At 39.0% G+C, this 22,531-nt stretch overlaps 1 protein-coding gene across 1 annotated transcript in view; it reads right to left on the minus strand.

Annotated features, from left to right (window-relative positions):
- GPC6 (glypican 6) overlaps window positions 1–22,531 on the minus strand; it is a 798,134-nt gene that overhangs the window by 42,905 nt on the left and 732,698 nt on the right. The window contains exons 6-7 of the mRNA XM_074859430.1: window positions 18,470–18,613; window positions 14,185–14,214 (exon numbers count right to left, since the gene is read on the minus strand). Of these exons, the coding sequence (XP_074715531.1) occupies window positions 14,185–14,214; window positions 18,470–18,613 (174 nt within the window). The remainder of the gene's footprint in view (window positions 1–14,184; window positions 14,215–18,469; window positions 18,614–22,531) is intronic.

The raw sequence follows: 22,531 nt of genomic DNA on the forward strand, positions 1-22,531 counted from the left end.
TGGATGTCAGTGCCATGTCAGTTGAACCAGTTAGTCCTGTGGAGAGGCAGGTCAAGAGGTGTGGAATGGCTAAAATATCTTTATTGCCTCTAGGACCCAAGTTGGCAGCTTCTCATGGTGTGGCACAGTGCTGGGTGGCAGAGTTACACCAGCTCACTCAGAGCTGGCTTCTGACTTTTAAGTCTGTGTTACTGCAGAGCACAGAGCTGACCCATGACACATTTTTAATTGTAAAGTTCAAAACTGGAGGGAAAAGAGCAGCGATATCTCCTTGAACGATCAGAAACTATTAAAGACTTTGCATAAGGAGAGGGGAACAAAAAAGAGACCTGGAAGAGATGGCAACTTGCCACTAGGTTACTCATGGGCAGTAATAACAAGTAGCCCCACAGGGATAACAGCAGCTGCAGGATGAAATCTTGTCCTAGAAAAACTCTGCTTTCCTTAGATGAAAGCCTCAGGGGTTTGCCCCTCTTCTACACTGTGCAGCTTTTAGGCATATTTATATTTCAATAAAGTATCATGGAAATGAACTGGAAATTAGTCAGTATCATTCTTTCTTCTCAGCAATCCCCGTTTTACCATACATTGAACTGTGCAAACTCCTGACGCAGACAACTCTTCTGCTTGTTTTTTGGTCTCTGGCAGTTATAAGCCTCTTGATTTGCTGGTGGCCACAGGCACACCATGGTTCCCGGAGGGCAGCTTCCCCAACTGCCACTTGGGAACATGCACCCTGAAGGATGATGCCTGCCTTGCCTTCAAAAATCAGGGTCATCCTGGTGTGTCGAGGCAAAAGCTCCTGATGCAATTTTTATGAGTGACTATGAATCCTGGGATGCGAGCTTGAAGCCCGCGAGTGCAGGGTGGTGTGGCTGAATACTGACAATAAGATGATGCACAGCTTTGGCCTTAAGTGAGATTTATGGCTAGGGCTGTTCATGATGCAAAGAGTTTATCACTGCCAAAAGAAAGAGAAAACAGGCTCTGTCCATTTTAAACAGTTAATTGTAGAGGTTGTTCTCTGTTGAATGGAGGTACGGACATGGGTTGTTCAGATTTTTCTTTCCTGGGTGCTCAAAACATCTCTGTTTAGACTGTGAAGTTTTCAGTCTGCAAGTCCAAAAACCTCAGCTATATGTATATGTGATATACCTATATGATACAAATAAATCTATACTTTTATCAAATGAAAACATTCAGATAAAGATATCCCAGATGATCTACATACTTTTGGTTTAACATAACATCTTGCATAAAAATAATGCTCTAGCATAGCTGTGGTGCATTACAAATGAATCAAATGAACAGCTTGTACTAATCCCTCAGCGGTGATCTCCCAGACAACATATTTCAGTTTTTATTCATATAGGTAGACATCAACTTAATTTTTCAGGATGGGACACATTAAATATGCTTTTTCTTTGGAAAAAAGTCCAAGAGATAACAGACTTTTCAAACTGAAATGAATGCTATTTACCCACACCAGTTCACTTTTTGCTCAGTTCAAGTATAATTTAATGGGAAAATTCCTCAATTTTTAGGTAATGTGTTTGAATAAAAATGCATTTGAGCCAGTTTGAATGTAAATATTTTGTGTGTGAGAAAAGGTACATGTATGGTAAAACTAATAGCTTTCCTATCTGTAGAGGAATGAGTACAGATGGATTTAATCTTAGTACTAGTCCTTTCACCTTGGCACATCACTTACGCCATCTCTATAACAACAGCCAGAAAATCTAGATAAAGTCATTCTAACAAGGAAACACTAGCACTTTTCTTACATTCCGTGACAGGTGGCATACAAAAACGTTTTCATTTAAAATATGATTTGCACCAGTTTCCTTTCGCACAAATCAGCTAAGGTCCATAAGTGAGAAAAACCAAGGATTTTATTTTAACCAGATTCATAATCCATGGATAAATTACTGATTTGTAACAGTGTAAGAAATCAATCTAATTCTGTGTCAACCTGCTGTTCATACACAGAGAGCTCCCTGTGCAAACACACGCCGGTGAAGTTGAAGGATACTCACAGTGTGAAATCCAGAAGTGCCATGGGCCTGTAGCTGAGCACTCTCGTGCTTCAGGGAAACAATGATAAGAAAAGGTTGTTGAATTTCTGGAGGTGTTTGGTGATTAACAGCACACAGTGCTTCTTTTCTTGGGGGAATATGACAGGATTCAGAGTTGCCTTGCCCCAGCAGAGAGATAATTGCTATAATTCATTAGAGAGGCTCATTTCCATTTTTCATTACTGGAGCAAAACTTTATAAACTGTGTTGAAGAGAATGGGAGCTTTTATTTCCCGAGGCTGCATATATAATAATTTTAATTCAAACAACCAGTTGAGCCAGCCTACACTGGTCATTACATTTCCTGTCTTCTTCCTGTCATTTTGTAGTTTAATTTCTTCATCAACTTGCTCCTAGTTTTACATGCTCTTTCAGTTTCTCTGTCTTGAGACATACAGCAAGTAAACTCATTGGCAGTGATCAGTTAGCACAGTTTCTACAGGCTCCTTTTTAGAATAGCCTAGGCAACGTCTAACATCGATCCTACATCATTTATGTTTCAGCTGTGCAAAGAGAATACTTTCACACTGGGAATGACTTTAAACTATGTCCTATTTTAAGATAAGCCTATTTATTTTCTCCATGCCCTTGCCGCATTTGCTTATCAAAGGCACTTACATCTAAACAAGTTTTGTTTCTTACAGATGCTTTGCCTGTCTTATTTTATTCTACAGTACAACTGCTCGTGAGGCTGAATTTATAACTCAGCTACTGCATGCACAGCTACAGCCTGTGATGGCAAAAACAAAGGGTTAGAACTCCACTGCAGCTTCAAGAGGAATTCAAAGCTGTGTCAAGAGTTACTAAAAAAAAAAAAAAAAAAAGGAGACCACAGGTTACATCATTAAAATCCAGGAGAACTTTATCATTGTGACTATGAGTTCTTTAAGATCTGGTTTACAATATGCTAGCAGACAAGCCAAAAGCCACTATTCAAACAGCAGAAATAGAGAAGAACTGGAAGCATGCAAAGCACCACAGCAATCAGTCGACTGCTCTCAGAGCAATCCTTCTGCAAGTTTGTCTTTAATGGAGTGACATTCTCCAGGACTTTTGCCCGGGCTGTGTAGACTTACAGATGTGTTCCAGCTTCTGCAGTGCTGTGCATCAAAACAAGGAGATATTCAGCTATGATTTTTTTTTTTTTTTAAAGCTGCACTTCAGAATGCAGTTCAGAACTACCCCTAAACTGGAGTACATAATTTTTCTGAACCTTTGAAATCTGTAAAATATAGCTGCAGTTCTGCTTCAACCTGAGATAGCAGACTAGCTCAGAAGCTTACTGTGCTTCATTTATTTGCTTATTTCTGTTTCTAGTCCTGACCAAACCCAAATAAATAAGAAACATACAAGAATTATTTGCCTTATTCATATCTCCTGCCTGCTTTTCAAAGGAAATACAATTTGATGGCCAAGCACTGGGGTGGTCAAGATCTGAATTAATTTCTGACTCAAGTTGTTGGTGCAAAAGCTATGTGTTTGTATAGTTCTCAGATTAATAGATCCTTCATCTTGTCAGGAACCCTAAAAAGGATTGTATCCATAAAAATAAATAAGAAAAAAGTCCTATGATTTTTTCAATGCAGAAAATGTTTGAATTCTATCAGGTGTGGGACAAAAGGTAAAGTCACTTGTTATTTTATCTGGACTGGCTTACCCATACTCCTTTTATGTTGACGTACTTCCTGGGTTCAAGTATTTTCAGAACATATAACTTGCCTGACATTATCCCACAGATGGCTTCTAGCCTTTTAAGAAATGTGTGCGAGCCAAATCTCTGTGATGTTATACCTTTTTTTTAAAGGTGGTTTTAGCAATTTTATCTCATGTTATTTTCCTACTTAGGAAAACTTGGCAAAATATCAAAAAAAAAAGTGCAGATGAGTGCTCTTCATGGAAACTAGATGGATGCTTAGTACCTTCCCAAGCCAGGCTAACCTTGGGCTTTCTGATTGTCTTGTTGGAATTCAAATTCATTTGATGCCTGTGGATCCTTTCGGGATTCGTACTTCTGATGAAGAGCAAAGTTAGCTCAAGCTGTCTTGTATGATGCACCCCAAAGACTAAAAGGTGGTGACTGTGATGGTGAAAAGCACCTCTTGGCTTTTCTTCTATATTCATAAGGGGGCTACCCAAGGCTCATGATTTTGGCCTCCCTCCCCTGAATTTGCAGCGTGGAGTAGCAGCTTGCTGCCATGGTGGCAGCCAGCATGGCATGCTCCACACTCAAAGATGCAGGATATCTTTACTAGCCTGCAGTGCTATGCTGCTGTCCCTTGCCATGCAGGCCAGTAGGTATAGGGCACTAGGCACTGGCCATGTCGTCATGGCCTTTCACACCCAAAGCTACAGGTAAATTAAAAACTGTACATACAGGAAAAACTAAAAACTTTACTGCTTGACCTCTTTGGCTGCTGGGGGTAGAAGGAGGCAAGAACACACTTTGTGTTCCCAAGCAAAGGCCGCAAGAGCTTTGAGGTTCCCTGAACCTGCACATAAGCATACAGCCAATTCCCAGAAGCAAAATTCCTGGCCACCTTGAATCTCCCTGTCTGCATATTCACAACATGGGGAAACATGTTCAAGTCTCTCCACTGTCCCCCTCCTCCCTGTGCTCCAGGGCACCCTTGGTGGAAAATCCAGCACCTTTCTCTGAATCACTTTTTTGGTGTCTGTCATACTCCATGTTACAAGTTTTTTGCCGGTCTAGCACAGATCCCCACATTGGCCCATGAGAATCAAGTTGCCTTTCTCCTTCACAAATCACCACCCAGCCATAAACAAGTACTGTAAAAGAAAGTGAGTGTATGTTCCTGGAGGTTATAAATGATGGCATATGAAAGAGAATTAGGACAATTGGATTTTCCCATGCTGGGCTGACCCCCATAAGACTGCGCAGAGAAGAAAAATTGCTTTGACTAAGCAAATATGATATGGTAGTCACATAAAGAATGGAGCAAATCATATGGAATATCAGAATTGTATTTAAATAAACATACTTTCTAAAGCAGAAAAACATTTAAATATTCGCAATAAAAATTTAAGACACTCCTTGTTGTGCCTCATCTCCTCATTTTCCTCTGTAATTCCTTTATACCAACATATTATGCCTATGACTTCTGTCTGATAGACCCTTTCCCTATTTACCTCTAGCTGAACTTCTATCTGACTTTTAACAGCTGCCTAAAGATCCATAGCTGGGATTTTTTGCTCCATCTGGTTTCTGATAACAGGCAAAGCTCGATTAACTTATCCTGATAAGTTACTATGGCAACTTCCACCAGTGCAGCAAGAATGAAGGTTTCACAGGTATGTTCTTATCAGTGCACATTTCCCCTGACTAGGCAACTTAATCCATTAAAATTAAATGGTGAATTGTGCAAATGAAGGCTGAGCCTTGTACTCCTTGCTGGAAGTTTGTCATTAGCCTGGATTATAGTGTGAGCATTGCTGTCTTTGTTAGAAAACACTTCAGCAAGCCAGCAGTTAGCAGAGTAAGGTCTCAAAACCAGATAACATTGCATTCAGAAGTGCAGTAAATCCTAAAGAGAACCTTAGTGTTGTTAATCCTGTTATTTGTCACTATTAATAGTGAAAAATGACAAAACATTCCTGGCTGGTTTAGGGCATGGCTACTGAAAAAGTGCAAAGCAAATCTGGATTTTCCAATCATCAAACACTCTAGTGTTTCAAATGGGAAAAAAATTATATATGTAGGTGTGGGTGTAAACTCAGCTGTGTGGCCAACATGCAGCAGCGGAGCCTTTCCTGAAAGCCCAGTAAATTCACTTGCATTTGCTAGAGAGCTTCCAGAATGTGTGTGGGCACCTGTCAGGGTGAAAAGTTCTGCAACTTGCTCATGTCCTTAGCGTCCACTGAGTACCAGCTGAGTATGGCTCATATCCTGGAGTGAGAGGGCAGCTTTGGTCATTTGGTCTGGAGGCCAGAGTTAAATCTTTATCCAGTTATAACACATGGAAATATCTTGGTCATACCTTTCTTACAGTGATGCCCTTCTAATTTCTGTTTTCTGTTAGATAAAGTGAATGGCTGAGAGGGGCAAGAGTGTTTTAGCATAGAGATGAGTGGCCTCGAAGTGATTATGGTGCCTTCGCCATGGGGACACATTAAGGAACAAATGACATTGAAGAATATGTCCCTATATATCATTAAGTAATTTCTAGATTTCTGAAAGAGTGTTTGCCAGCCGTGTTATTTCACATTTTAGCACAGAAATAAATCAGAATTACAACCTGTGGGGAATAGAATTTTTTAAAAGTGCCTCCACAAGCAGCTTGAGATTTCCAGGGGTTTTGTCCCAGGACATTACCAAGCCAGTTTGCAGCTGGTCACATTCCTGAGTGAGCTGATGAACATTTCACAGGCAGTATTTTTTCTCCAATCAATCCCTCTCCTATCTGTGTATATCCAGCTGATTTCATGATAAAAGAGATTTTTAAGGGACTCAGTTTTGCCACACTGATTTTTACCAAGCAAGGGGTGATTTGATGAAAAGTGTGATGAAGAGGGGCCTCTCACTGCAGGCGCAGAGGAGCTGAGTTCACCATTTTCCATCTAACAACAAAGTCTTCGCCTGGGTGAACCCTAGCTGGCCTGGGAATAAGGAGGTGGGTGAGACTGAGACAGGAGATGTCCTCTTTTCTTTCCCGACAATGTGGTCATCATAATCTGGGAGAGATGGGTTGCAGATAAAAACAGCCATGGTTTTCCAGGCCCATCATTGCTTGTGAAAGTGCTGTGTACCTCACGAAGAGGAGGGTATTCACAGTCTCCAGGAGTCCTGTGCCCTGGACAGCATTGCTTCTCTACTACTCTGCACTAGGAGGTGTAATCTGAACTGAATTGCCCGAGCATAAATGACAAGGGGGAGACTATCTCAACTTTCTCCTGTTCCCCCTGTGGGGCAAACAGGTTACCAATTCAGACTTTGTTAACTTGGACATTATGAAGATCATGCTTTACAGAAACAGCTGATTAATTTTTCTGAATCACTCCATTCCCATAGTGCAAATGGATGGTTAGAAAATCATACAGATAGAATGAACAATGACTGGGAACCCTGCATCTTCTACTTCAGAAGAAAAGAACACCTGAAAGAAAGATCTCATTAAGGTGTTCAAGACAGGAACACATTTTTTTAATACGTGTTCAATGCCTAGCACAGGGTGACACCTTGCTGCCAAAAAAAATGAAGTAGAAATACTGTCAAGGTGTATGATAGTAATTTCACAGTCTATCCAGGTTTGTAGACCATGAGCTCCATAAGACTGAGTCTGAGAATAAAATTAATCTCACAGGATGTCAGCATCCACATCTGAGCTACAAACTCTTCTTCTGCAGTCAATGGTGAGAAACAGGAACTGAAGGGTGCAAGTCCGTCTTAGTCCAATAGAGATTTTTAAAGTAACTCAGATCAACTGTGCCCTGAAAGTGTCTATTTCTCTCAGCTGACAGTAAAGGATATGTTATTTGGCTAGCTCTAGGGTTAGATATCTCTATTTGGTCAACTGCATTTCATCTGAATGAATAACTGTTGAAAGGTTTTTTATGTACATATTATTTCTAAGATTATAAATGTTCTCTGATTTTTAAGACCATTAGCATTCATTGTGAGATCATGGAAAAGGAAGTTTCAGGTTCATTTATTATGCAGTGAATTTTTTTCTATAAGCGATTGCTGCTTTTTTTCAGCAGAAGAAGTGCGTTTCTCAAATCCCTGTTATTTCTGCATGTATCTCACACTTCTAATATATTAGCACTGTAGGTAAGTTACATTAAAAAAGGCAATTAGCCTTTTACTTTAGTTGCTGTAGCAGTTACTTAGGTAACACAGTTATTATTATGTACTGGAAATTTTTATGGGCTTGAAAAGGAGAAAAATAATTTTCATTCCAGTCTGTTTTCATTTGGGTTCCTATATAGTATTTATGCTGTCCAAATATATAATAGAAAAGCAAAATTCCCAGCATTTTAAAGCAAAGGCAATTCTCCTAGGGACTGTTAAGAGCTGGTTGTGTATCACCAATGTGGTTTGCTCCCATACAAATGAATAGCAATGTCAATTGTCTATCAGGCTCTGGCAGTGAGTTAGTCTTGCCTGAATTTAAAAGCTCTCAGTGTGGGTGTTGACATGCGTGATATGTGTCAAAGAACCCCACCACAGACAGTGGAGACCTGGATTCAGTTGCCTGCACACAGGTATTCACTGTCTTTGGAGGCCTTCCCTTTCTTCCACATGCCAGTACAGGTCTCCAGTAGGTCCTGCACCGTACCCAAGACCCTCATGTGAAGGCTCTGGATGCCTCTCTCTGGACAGCCTTATAACCTCTTAGTCAGTGGAGTCTAGGGAGTTATTCAGGTGGCCAGCTGCCTCATTTTGGCCTAATTTAGGATCTTATGAGTAGCTCCTAGATTCCTCATTCAATACAGAAATAAATGAATCTAATGCCATTTTGGAGTCCTCTGGAGGATCCAGAAGACTGACGAACTTCTGTAAGGCCCTTATCACATCTGTTAGTTCCTTGCAGATGTCTAGACAGTTCAGGGCATCTCACTTAGCACAAGGCACTTGTGTTTCAGCAAGTGAGTTCTGTCTGTTACTGACCACTTTGACTATCTCTCCATTGCTAGATTAATGAACCCAGCTCCACAGAGCACCTGTATCATAGACATTGAATAAGACACAGTGAATTCCATTTCTTATGCACCAGAAATGACATGTACATGACATACATTCAATGCAGAAGCAGCAAAACCCAAGAAAGCCAACAAAGACATGTACATGATGGTCATTTATCATTGCTGCCACTAGATCGCAAAGCCACCAGAACATGGTGAACCTGTAAGCATCTACTTAGTCCCCAGTGAGTACACCTAAGTCCTAAATTCTAATAGCCTCAGTCATGTTCACTTCAGTAGGGCTATTTGTGGAGAAGTCAGGTATTGACTGCTCAGCAGGGGTTAATCTAACTCAGCTCTAGCCATCTGTAAGCTAAATATCTTGTCAAGCCTGCAGTTCTTCATAGCTGACAAAGACTGGCACTTCCAGGGAGCTTATTCATGGAATCTCTGGCAGGTATCTACATTAGATTGGGAATTATGCACTGAAAATGCCTGTTTTCTTACCCACCTGTGGAGGGAGTCCATACTACTAAGTCCTAATCCTGTAGCTAGAGTTCTCTATTACTGTGTACCTCGGTACACGCCAGTGTCCAGAGTGGGATCTGCTGAAGCATCTTGGAGGTATTTTCCTATTTTCCACGGTGACTAAGTATCTGGAGTGGTAATATGGGAACTATGCATTTTTCCCTAATGTGGAGCTGTGACACTGCTAGGGCCTACATCCAGACCTAGGGTCCAAAATGTGCTGTTGGGTCTGCTAACAGGTGCACAACCTTAGACTTCTCCTTAGTTGATGATGGATAAAATTAGATATGAATCCTTTCCTTCCCCCTTCCCCAGTATTTTTAAATGTCTTGGCTTTCCCATCAGTGAATATCTGTAACTAGTCACTCAAGCTTTGCTGTTTACAGGTAGCTGCATTATAGAGTCATCCTGTGTTGCTGTCCCAGCAATGTAGACTGATACATTGATATGACTGGGGGATGGGAGATAAAAGCAGGAGGAAAATATAGGAAATCTTTCCTGATGTAAAATATTTGGTTTTGACTAAAGAAAGTTCACAAAAGGGTCATAATTTGTATGGAGGCAAACCTTTTTAGTCCTTGTATTTTACCTCCCCTCTAACCACTAGTGATACACATAAAAGTCCATAAAGTGTCAATTTCTGTCCATTACAACCAAAGAAAAATGTATGAGATGTTTGGCTTGGGAAATCAGTTTTCAGTCTGCTATAACCTACTATTTGTTATAAGTGGAGTCAGGCATTGAACACTGTGCTGCAGTCTAGCAAAATAAAATTAGCTGCAAAAGGCTGGAGAAACTAATTGCCAGTAAAGTATAACACATTTTCTGCTGGAGAGTGAGGATCACTATTTGCAATTAATTCAGAAATTACCAAAGCTTTAATTTCTCTGTTGGTAGCCACACTTGTGCACAACTAACTTTGTTGCTGAAAAGATATTTTATGGTCTGTAGTCACTTGCACAAAAGGGCCCTCTAATTCTCTAGTGGTAAATGAACTGGTGATACATTACAAAATCAATTTTTTATGGAAACTTAGAATTTGTTGGTTGTATTCATATTAACAATGCAAGAATTCATCACAGTGTAACACCTTCCAGGCAGGTAGTCAGTCCTTGTTGTTACTGTCATGTTACTTGGAAGCATCTGAATGACCATGGTTTATTCACTGCAAGTAGGGACACAAGCCCTGCAACCAATTTTTAAGCCATATTTTTTCTTTTAATATCATATCAAAATGCTGAAGTGCAGAGGATGTTTATAGAATCACTATCTTTCTTTAGCATTAACAAGACCATTAAGAATTCAGTTTTCCTTCTGCACAGATTAATGCACAGACATGTGAAATGAAATGTGATCTATCTTTCAGCTGAAAGAGCAGTGTTGATGTATTTCCTGCTTAGATTCATCTCCTAGAGGCTGATAATATAAACTATCTGTATATTGGAAAAAACCCCACCCTAGTCTTCATTGAGCAGAGGCTAAAACATCAAATGGAAGGAAGTGGATTTTAATCCAGATTTACAAAGGAGAATTGCCATTGAATAAAACTTGTGCAGCTTCTGAATGAACTGTCTTTGTTGAAGACTAGCTATTCTTCTAGGTACCTGATGATACCATAATGCTGAATATGATTAGAAGTATGATTGGAACTATCTATCAATATATTTCACAGGCCAAAATCTCCTTTGTATGAATTTGATTCATAGACCCTAAGTCCAAAGCCCAGCATTATGGTTACATTTAGACATCTGCAAATTGGATGTCTGAGCTAATCATTCAGATTTTCTTCATACTCAGTGGGAAGAAATGGGTAATTCAGAGGGTAATTCAGATTCTTGTCATCTCCAAATGAGTATCTTAAGCAAGGTCTGGAGGTGCCTGATTCTCTCCATCAATTATTAAAGGCATGAGGTGATAGCTCAGACTTTGATAGCAACATTAGAAACATGAAAAGTTAGAGCAAATAAATTCCACTTTGTGTTAGTCTGGTTTGATACGGCACAGATGTGAAAACTTTAGCCTATATATCTTGCTTTGCTTTACCCTAGTAGCCAAGTTCAGGAACCACATAATTTCTCAAGGTACAACAACTGAAGACCCATTACTATGCCGTTTCTTGGTCTTACTGTGTGCAGACAAGTCTAGTAATCAGGAGTTGATTCTGCCTACAGGTTTTGTATCCCCCATAGCTGTAACAGGGATATAACACAATTAATATCCCAAAGACTTTCCTGGAAATAAGATGATGACTCTCAGTGTGTCTTCACACTCATCAGGTAAAGGAAGTTCAATTAGTACTAACAAATACATTTTTAGATGTTCAAGCAGGCACTGCGTTCAGTGAGACAGGCAACATATCACTCTTCAGACAAGGCAGACACTGTGTGGTAATAAAGATTGTGCATTTTTTTGACAACTGATTAAGGTAGACATTTGTCTTTCCTGTTACTGTTGGAAGACAGTCTTTCCTTGCTCATACTAAGCAGGGTCCGAACAGCAGGCAGACCCATTCCACCTGAAGACAGAGGCAACCACCCTAATAAAGCTCTTTCTTAGTAACTGCCTCACATGCATTAAGAATGCAATGCATCAGATATAGCAGCATGCAGAACCATTCAGCTGGGGGATGGAATAATATTGCCGTTTTTAAAAACAGGACTCTGGCAGGTCTCCCAGGAGGATTCTGACAGCCACCATCATTCATCTGCCTTTGCCACCTGAAACTGGTATTAACCATGAGGGAAAAAGTGATTGCACAGACTTAAACTTAGATATTGCTGTGACACAGAAATTGAGAATAAACAAAACTTGACACTAAGCAAACACCTATTTTTGGAGAACCAAGCAAATCCTAAATCTGACACCAAATGACCATGTCAAATGTCATAAAATATATCTATTCACTGTCTGTATTATATCCAGACAGCTAATAAGAAACAGGACGCTGTTTAAACAAACAAAACCTAAAACTGGAGGAGCTGTGCACCTTAAGTTTTACAGGAGTTATCTGCTGATTAACATCACACAGGGTGAAACAGCGCGTCCAACAGCACAGCATCTAAGGGTTGTGGAGGAAGTAGCCAGTGAGAAGTCAGTGGGCTTCTAAAACACCCTTATGAGCCTGTAATCTTCACTCTTAAGAGTGTGACCAAAACCTCCTGAGCTATGCAGTCTTTTACAGGCTCTTTGTTTGTATCTTTACCTATGGCTTCTGTACATGGAAGGTGTTTGAAAAATTAATCTCAGTATTTTAAACCCTCTTAAGATTTATAACTACTGGATTTTATTCTAGGGCCTCTTGAGAAATAAAATGTTGAGAATAAACATCCTAACTCAGGAAAACTGCGCTATCACTGTATATATTTAACATTTTTAGACTCTGGACTAAATGGATTCTAACAAAACTGAAACATAAACTCCACTTTCAGGAGTGCTCCAAAGGATTCCCTGGGCAATTCAGATCAATGTCTTTGCAGTATATTGTCCTGTTAATTTTAGTCTTATAGCTAAAATGCAAAGCAGATTAAATAATTTTTTTTAATCGTATTTTCTACTTCATGTAGTTTTGGAACACTGGGAAGGAATTATTCACAACAGATTTGTTAGGCTACTATTGCATTTTTTAATTGTAACAAAAATCATTACACAATGGAATAAAAAATATTTAAAAATGTGACTGAATGGACATTTAAAATACATCCCACTTTATTCCTAAAAAAAAGTTTCAGGGTCTCTTGCTCATGGAAATTCATACTTTATTTGCTTTATTTGCTTTATTTGAGGGGAGACAAAAGAACATTTTCCTACAACGTGTGACACAATATTTTCCCCTCCCCAGGGTAAAGAGCATGAAAGGTTTTCTTTTTCAGACTGGGTGCATGCTCATCCACTTACGTATGCAGCCACTATACTGTACTCGAATGTAAATCACTCACAAAATGCCAGGGCCAATTTCTCAGTTGCCTATCTCCATAGTATACGTGTGCATTATGTATTATATGGTTAATAGTGCATCAGCTCCCTCGTGGAAAATCAAGAAAGCTTCCATGTCCTCCTGAAAGAAAACGTGGAATTATTTTATACACGTCCAGCCAGGTCAGGCTGCAGTATGTTCTCAGGAGAAATTCGAGCTGAATTAAGGCAGCACTGTGCTGTATGGTGATGCGGTGGATACAGAGCTACTTCAGGCAGCTCAAACGCAGGAGGTAGTATGGCTATATCAGCATGGTGCTCTCTGTAGACTAATTAGTCCTGCTAAGAAGCAGGATATAGTAGTCCAAGCTAAATGCTTTGAGGTAGTTCACAAGTGAGATGATGCATATCTGTGTGGTGCTGTGTTCCTGCTTCCCCATGGGCTGTGCTGAACCCTGCCGAGGTGGCCTTCTGTCTGAAACCAGGGACTTCTAACATTCACAAGAACTTATGAAGCTGGAAAGCATAAGGGAATCTAGTTTATCAAACTCCCACAGAGAAGCTCAATGGTTTGCCCGAGACTGGACAGCAAGACAGGGGCAATTCTAGTGAGAGAGTCCAGGAGGACCTGGTAGCTTTTTTCCATTGCACCAGTGCGTCTCAAGGCACATGACTCAGACCTGAGTGTCACCACAGTGTTTGCATTGCTGCACATGCATATGTGGGGTCTGAGACTGTGGGGATGCTTATGCCAGCTTTTAGCTCACTGAGGGAATACATACGCTCCTTTCTGGGAGTGAGGCATATCCTTGAAGTGGGAGGAAAATACTGGAAGGAAACAGCAGCTCTGGGCACTGGGAAGAACTAAATCAGCCAGAATGCAAAACTACAGAAAGAACTGCTAGCATTTTAGCCTACAAGACACACACAAAGTAAAGATAGTGAAGATGAAACTTAAAGAAATGTTTTGCCCAGCATTGTACAAAGACAAATGGGAATGAAAGTGAAGAATAAGAATACCAAAGCTTACACCATGTTGCATTGTCCTCCAGATAGTCCTCTGGCAAGCAAGAGGGAAACAGATTCAGGGAACAGAAAAACAAAACAAAACAAAACAAAATAAACCACAGGTTATACCAAACAGGCAACCACAGAGAAGATAACGAGTCTTTATAAGCAGTTGATTTTAAATGAGAAATTTTAGATCATGCTCTACAGAAGCAGTGGTTAAAATTATTTAATTTCTGACAGTGTTTATGTTACTTCAGATGTAATTGCTAGATGCTTAGACTAAGGTTGTCACTTTTTGGCACTTTGTAGTAGAGGGATATGGAATGATTTCTCTGTCTTGTTTATATGTATACTTTAGGTTGAGATTAATCGTGCTTTACAAATATTTAATCTCAGTTGCCTAAACCTATGTTTAGACAAGCAAATGAAGACCTTTATTTCTCTCTGTTAACAGTGAAAACTACAGTCATCCAGACTTCAAATCTAGATAGCTGGTTATAGGTATCTACACTATCGATATCTATATTGAATCAGAAAAGTTCTCATTTTTCCGCTGTTACAGCCAGTAGAGAAATAGGGTGGAATCCAGTTACCTAGATATAACAGGTGAATTTACTAACTCTGAGATATTCCATGTTACTTCCAGCCAGGTCTCCTCTCCTGTAACTTTGCTTTCAGGCATCTCAGTGTTGCATACCTGCATGTGGGGATCTATCTCAGTTAAGCCTTTCATTTCCCAATTTGTGGGAGGTGTCTGTGACACAAGGGGTGAATCACTCTGTGTGTCTCTCTCCATTGACTTCAGAAAGAGCCTGACTTTTAGGCCCTGTGCTGTGAAGATGTGATTGAATTGCCTGAGCATAGGTATCTTGAATTGCTTGAGATGCTGCAGTGTATTCTACCCAGTTCCCCACTGCCTCTCCAGAAGTATGATCTCCTGTAGTCTTGTGCCATATCTGGTCCCATGTTTCAGATACTCTGGGATGTCTCAGATGGTGCTTTACATCCATGCTTAGACAACTCTCTCAAGCTCTGCATAACTTCCTAAATACATCTGATGCAATTTAGACCAGTTATACCACTGCTTTTGGGGAATATTTAATTCTTTTCACATTTCCCACAATTTATTTTGATCTATTTCTTATTTATTAAGCCTTACTGGCTACAGCTATGACAATAACACAGAGAAACCGCTTTCCCTCCTCTTGGAATGGAATAACTGGATTAATCACACACGTTCAGGGAAAGATGAAGGGAGCACTTTCTCAGCTGGGTTCAGTACCTGGTGATTTCAGTGTAGGCTTCTTATGGGGGCTGCTTTGTGCAACATACCTGATAAAATATGCTCAAGTGAATTAAGCTTATACATGGGGATATGAGCAGGAGTAAAGAAAAAATTGGTTCAGATGTGCTACATGTTTGCATAGGATTGAGATGCAGAGGAAATATTTTCTCAACTTGGTCTCTTCTGAGGACATGCTGTCAAAGACAGATGAAAGCAGAACTGTCTGTCACTTCTTTTGAGGTTTACATAGCTGCATGTTTGGACTTTGTGATGACAGTTTAAATTTAAGTAGTCTGACAGTGTTTTATGCATACAAACTCCAGAATAGACTTCTAAAAGAATTAATGTAACACTGAACATTCAGCTGACTCACAAGGAAAGATTTTTTTCTTATAATAATCAAAAGGATCTTTAATGGTTTGACACTACTATCAAAATATTAATATTGCTGTACATTTGTATTAAGCAAGCAATAGAAAAGGATTAATGTGCAGGCTGGAAAACTGCTGTGTGTGGGATTGTCCTTAGGTCCTGTTAGCAATGCAGGAGTTAGGAGGATCTAAATGAAACTGGTCCTGCAGGCTCTGTCTATAGTTAATGAAGAGAGATACGTGATTCAGGGAATGATTCAGCTCATTAAAGGATCTAATGTAGGCAGGTTGAATGGTGTTCCTGTGAGGCAGGAGTGCAGCATTTATATCCTTCTGGATAAAATTACTCAAGTTGGTGTGAGATGCAGGCAGTGACCTTTCCCAAGTGCTGCTAAGGGATTACAGCTCTGAAACGAGGCCTTCTCCTCTAATCCACGTAAACAGCCTCTCCTCGCTCCAGCTGAGGTCAGTGGCCATCTCTGACTTGAGGGATTGTTGGTCTTAGCCCAAAAGGAGATAACACGTGCATCACTGCCATTTGGAGATGGATTTGATGCTAACACTTGTCACTAACAGATCATAAATAATTATTATTTTAAATATCACCAGCAAGAAAAAAAAATAGGTATATGGCTTGAACACTTTTTAATGTAACAGCAGCAATGCTAAGCTCTTTGTTTTTTCTGAAATAATGCATGAACAAACCTAGTTAAATCATATAGAGGTAAGTTCCCCTTTGAAAGTCTGCAAGCTATTAGAAGTTATAAAGGATTATCTGCATTGGCAATATTCACTAGTTACAGCCTTTAAAGGCGGGCAGCATCTGACACATCTTTGTGGATGCTACTCAATATTTTGGAAGCTTGTAGTTTAAAAAGGATATTAATGTGTTTAGAAGTATTCTCTCTATGTCAATATGGAATGTCTCTTAAATGTGTCTTTTTCATTGCAAAAATGCTTGACCTGTTCTTACAACATAAGAGTAATCCAAGCTGAACTGTGCTACCAGCCTTCCTTTTTATGCTCTTCCTCCCACTGCCTCTGTTTGCAACCTTTAGCTTTGACGGAGCATGATGTGACCTTTCACTTCACCTTGGCCAGTTATAGATTAAGAACCAGGCCTCTGCACTGAGCAATACACAAGGGCTGGTTCTCTGAATCTAAAGTGAAAGGGTAAAATTCTGCAATTCTGTGATATAAATTAAGATCCCGTCAAATATAGGTTGAGTATTGCTAGCCAGATTTTTAGCCTGAGATGCTACACTGGGTTATGAACCTGCTGTGGTAGAAAGACCTAAGTCTACAATGGAGGTAAACATCTTTTCTGCATCTCCTACACTATTCCCGGAAGAGCAGAGAACTAACAAATGTTGCTTTTTGCTGCAGAGTAATCCCATGTCTTTACTAGAAATGTCATGTTACTTTCCAGTTGAATTGCCATGAAGATTGACAGAATACAGTAGATATAGATAGAATACAGCACAGATAGAGGCAATTTGGAAGACTTGGCACTGTGGAAGACTACTGTGATCGTCAAAGGAATTTGCTGAATGATGGTGTCAAGAAGATACCCATGTCCTTATCTGAATTAGTACATTTGGGTTCCTGCTCAGTGATTTAAGCTGCATATTGGAGAAGCCTCTAGACATTTTAGGCTCATGATCAGAACTACAGCAAGACATTTTGGTGCCATAGTGCAGCTAGCACCTGCCTGACACCCAGCGGGAGTGCAGCTCACCAGAACCTCATACCCCCAACTAATGGTGGCTGTTTCCAGCTGGGCGCTTTTCTCCCCTCGCTCTTGCTATAGCCCTGAACACGACTCTCTTTGGCAAGACAGAGTAATGCTGTGCAAGTGTTCAGCAATAAGCTTGGCAAGTGGAGGGTATGCCATACAGTCTGTTTTGATTCAGATGCTTTACAACTCTTTAATTTTGCTCATTGGCTTTACCTCAAGATGATTGCTGAGACAGTATTAACAGCTATAATAATTAGCTCACTGTAAATCTATAGATGTATAAATAGCAGGAACATCGAAGTCTGAAATGTGAATCCAATGACTGGTAGTAAAGAAAATAAACTTATGCTAAAGTCTTGTTTTCAAAATGATTGAATAAATAAAGCAAGATTAATGATCACTGAAGTTTTAGATGATAAAAGTCAATTTTTGAGATGGATGGAAATAAAGCAGTTGTAATTTTATAATTAAGTAAAGAAGTGGAACAAATCAATGTGCCTTTGCAATTGTATATGTTAAAGAACTAGCTGCTAATATTGCTTTAATATATAAAAACCATTTTTAATAAAATAATAAAAAAAGAAATATTGCTGTAGATCACTTTTCAAAGAGAATTTATACTGCAAAGTACCTGCTGTGGCTCATCTGTTTTTTGGCCTCCAGAAAAGAGCTTATTCTCTTCTAAAATTCCTAATACATAAAGACTGAGTCATATTGCTCTCCTACAATGCAATTCTGTACCATTTCCAATGGAGAAAAGAAGATTTACTGAGTGCTGGAACAGCTGGCATAGAAACTATATTGAACGATTATGAAATTATTAAAAAAAAATTGTCAGGAGTTTACCACTCTTCTACTATATTACCAAGCCATTTCTACTAATTCAAAAACAGAATATATTTTGCCTTACCAGCCTATCCAGACTTGTGCCAGCAGCAGTTGTAGGTCGCTCCTCTGGGTTATATGGTCTAAATCGGGTATTGAAGTTTTCAGGGACAGAACGGGAAGATCTCAGGGCAGGTGCTGGTTTAGGTTGGCCACATCCTTGGAAAACCTGAAAAAGACATTGTAGGTTATATGAAAATCATTAAAAAAAGGGAACCTGGTATTTTACAGCCTCTTTATTCTCTCTTTCATACATTTGAAATAATCTTTGATTGACATTTTGATAATAGCGAGTTGAGCACTTGCCCTGCATTAAAACTCAGGTTAATAATTAAGCATTATTAATTGTTCGATGGAGGTATACAAACATATAGGGACCTTAAAACCCCCTTAATTTAGGAAAGTGATTATTGTAAGAAGTTAATATATGAAAGCATTTTAATTGCTGTCTTTCCAGGAAGAGAAATGAGCAAAAGGAAGTCCTTTGTGGCAGGACTTAGTTGATAATTATTTTAATTTTTGTTAAAATGTGGCATTTACCCAGAATCACAGCTCATTCATAATCCCCACCCACAGCTCTTCCTACCTTGTAATTTTGTATGTAGTCTCATAGAAAAGGTCAATGATGAAATAGTCTTATAACTGGGTAACTTTCTTATTGCCTACCAATCTCTCCCTAGAAGAGGGGTGAGGCATATTGAGTGGGCAATAGTGAGAATTATTTTCTGCTAGTGTGTTTGTTTTCCAGGTATATAATATAATATAATGTTCAGGGATATGAAATTTTTCATATACTTCCATTTGGAAAAATATTTCAGTAGCATATATATGGTGGATACTAAAGGACACAGAGGACACTTTTGACTGCTGGATATCAAGTATATATCCCAGAGGAACTCTCATAGAAGTTGCTCAGCTGAAAGTAGGTAGAATATTCACAGAGTTAAATTGTTCAGGTGCTCTCATGAAGTAGGATCCTAGTGTTTGCCTTCATACCAACTTTTTTAGTTCTGGAATCATCTTTCTTTTTTGTGACCATTGTGTTCTGTCTGTTTCAATATTTTGCCTCCATTCAGAAGAAAAACGTCAGAATTTCTTGTAAGATATATTTTACAAAACTCTATTGCCAAACTATCTGTCTGAATGAGCTTTGTGGAGGTGAAAACTACTACGCAGGTGCTGTATTTTGTTTGTAGGACCAGATTACTCCTGGCAATAAGATAATAAGCTCACAAGATATGTTGTGAGCCAGTGATGGAAAAGACTTGTGTTTCACTTTTAGGCTTTTAGATTTTCTGTCTTGAGTGGTTCTGTGCTGAAGTAGCTATGGATGGCATGACTTTTGTTGCTTTCAGGACACATTACAATTGGGTCTTAGTTAGGTTTCCTGATGCTAATTTAGAGGCCTTGAATGACTCAAAATTTGTTGAAAGATGTCCAAACATCAGTTCTGTTTTGGCTCAAAGTCCAGCAAGTCAGCTGTTGTATGGCCACTGGGATTTCTAATTTATGAGTGGAATACTGCTTGGTCTGGTTTGAGAATATCTGTAAGATTTTTTTAAGAGTTTCTAGCCTCTCTAGTCATGAGGACTGTTGGACAATAAATTAATTTAATCAACGAGGAAAGATGATTTTAGCTTGTAAAGTTCTACATTTTTCAGTGGGAAAGAATCTTATTTTTCTTCTGTGAAGAGAATTCAACTAAGATTAATGATGAGGATTTATACATGATTGTGCATGATACTGTACATTTTAAAGGGACAAATATATATGTTGGGGACATCAGTTACACTTACAAAAGTTTACTCATATTTCTTCCGACTGAAGATAAGTTATGCACAGAAAACATAACTGTTCATTTAGATATCTATGAAATCCCATTTAGTGAATTAATGAATCAGGTATTTGCTTACAAAGACAAGTGACAGTTATTCAAAACATGCAACTTGACTCTCAGGGGAAAGGAAAGTGAGGGCACTGAATCTTCTCCTTAAATTTCACAGCGTGTGACTGTTAGGCTGATTGTATGACCATGTGGAATAACTGCGAGCCTACATAATTTATATTTCATCTTTCTTATGATGTACTGAAAAAAAAAAAAATGGCCAACAGACACTTTGTGGCATTTAGTGTCATAGTTGTAGGAAGTAGTTTTATATGAACAAATTTACATACAGCCAGACAATAATAGAGATGGAAATTAGATAGCAATTTTTACATTACAGAAGAAGAAATAATTTACTTTTTAAATGACCTGGCAGAAATGCAGTAAGGATACAATATTCAGTAACTAAATTTTGAGTGCAAAAGAGACATTTTCTCATTTGCATCCAGGTATTAACTGACAGAACAGGAAATGTAAAGCTGATACCTGAAATTAACAAATGCTTCCTAAGAAGCACCACATGAAATACTTTCTTCACAATGCTACTCAGACATACTGAGCAATTTCTGGAAAAATATTCAGGTGTTTCATTACACATGCTGTGAATTGACAGCATAAATCTACTCTCTTTAAAAAAATTGCATTTTATATATAATCGATGCAGTCCATTTCATCTGAATTTAGAGAAGGGATTCCATTTGAAATTAAGAAACCTAAATTTAGGTATGTACATGTAGGTGTCTATTTCAAGCTAAACATCTAAACTTCCATTTTAGACAGTGGAGATCAAAAGCTCCCTCCAGTTGCTCTCACATCAGCATCTATAGCAGCTTGTGCTGTCCTGGGATATCTGACATCTGTTAAGACTGTCTTAACACAAGACCATTCCCCACTGAACTGCAGCTAAAGCTCAAATGGGATGACCTAGGGTGTCACAAAAAGTATCAGACCTCTATGGTCAGGGACATGAATGAAACTGTGAGATCAAGTCAGCAGAGCCAGTGAAGAATTACATCTATCGAGCTGACTAAATGGAGGTATCTATTTCAGGACTAGGATGTAGATACTGTAAAAAAAGGAGTAATTTTCCCAGAAGAACTCAAAGTTTTGAATCACAGTAGATAGAGTTTGTTCTTTATGAAGCCTTGAGTCATAGTGTTATTTAGAAATGTGCTAGTGCTCAGTGTTTCCTATTGGGTGTCTCTACATGACTCTTCTCCACTGACTCTCTCATCTTCAGATAGAATAACATTGATTTTTTTTCCTGAAATGCCATCATATTTTTCCTGCACAGAGCTCTGGAAAGGACACAGATAAATGAAGAGGTTGTGTTAATATGAAACTTGGGGGCTATTTTAAGAAGAACCTTGGATGTAGTTTTATGAAGATGTCCTCCTTATAAATAATGCAAAGGTAGTCTGCTATGTCATGGAGCTCATGCATCCTTTTAGCTGAAGTAATTGATGAAAATGAACATATATCTATACATTAAAATGGCACATCCATCAGCTCAGATAAAAGTAGATTTAAGACTTACTAAGGGGAGACTCAGTTATGGGATAGCCTTTATGAAAGTGGAAAAATCTTGGCCTAGCAGTCAAATGACATAGCAGCCAAACATATCTGTGTAGAACCAGACTGTTTAAAATGCAGGAAATAGTCCAACATGTTGTGTTTTGAGTAGCAATGAAGACACAATTATGCTGGTGCAACCAGATTAGGAATTTTCTCCATTTTGAAGAAAAATGGATGCTATAACATATTTTCTGCTGTTTTTTGAGTTTTCCTCCACTTCTTGTGAATGAGCAATCTCTGCAGATGTCAACTAGTAAACATTCATATTGTTAAAATGGAACAGATGTAGGATTTACTCTTTGACTTGAAGCAGGAATCAAAGGTAATGGTACTGTCAGCCTTATGGGAAGATTGTGAAGGCCCCCAAAACACGTTTGTTTTGGCTAAGATTGAAATGAGCATTTATACGTTACGACTCTCTGAATATGACTCCCTAAACTACCTCAGGAAGAATGAGAATAAGAATAAGGTAAATGTATGCTATGACTCAGTCTTGGATATGAACTGAGCCATGGGAAACAATATACAGAATATGAAACTTTTACGTGAGAAATAATCAAGCTGTTGCTGAGCACTGAGTTTGGCACTATAATGTTCCAATACCAAAGAGGTGTCACTGGCGAATAA

The sequence above is a fragment of the Strix uralensis genome, chromosome 2 (genome assembly GCF_047716275.1).
Source record: "Strix uralensis isolate ZFMK-TIS-50842 chromosome 2, bStrUra1, whole genome shotgun sequence".
Taxonomy (NCBI): domain Eukaryota; kingdom Metazoa; phylum Chordata; class Aves; order Strigiformes; family Strigidae; genus Strix; species Strix uralensis.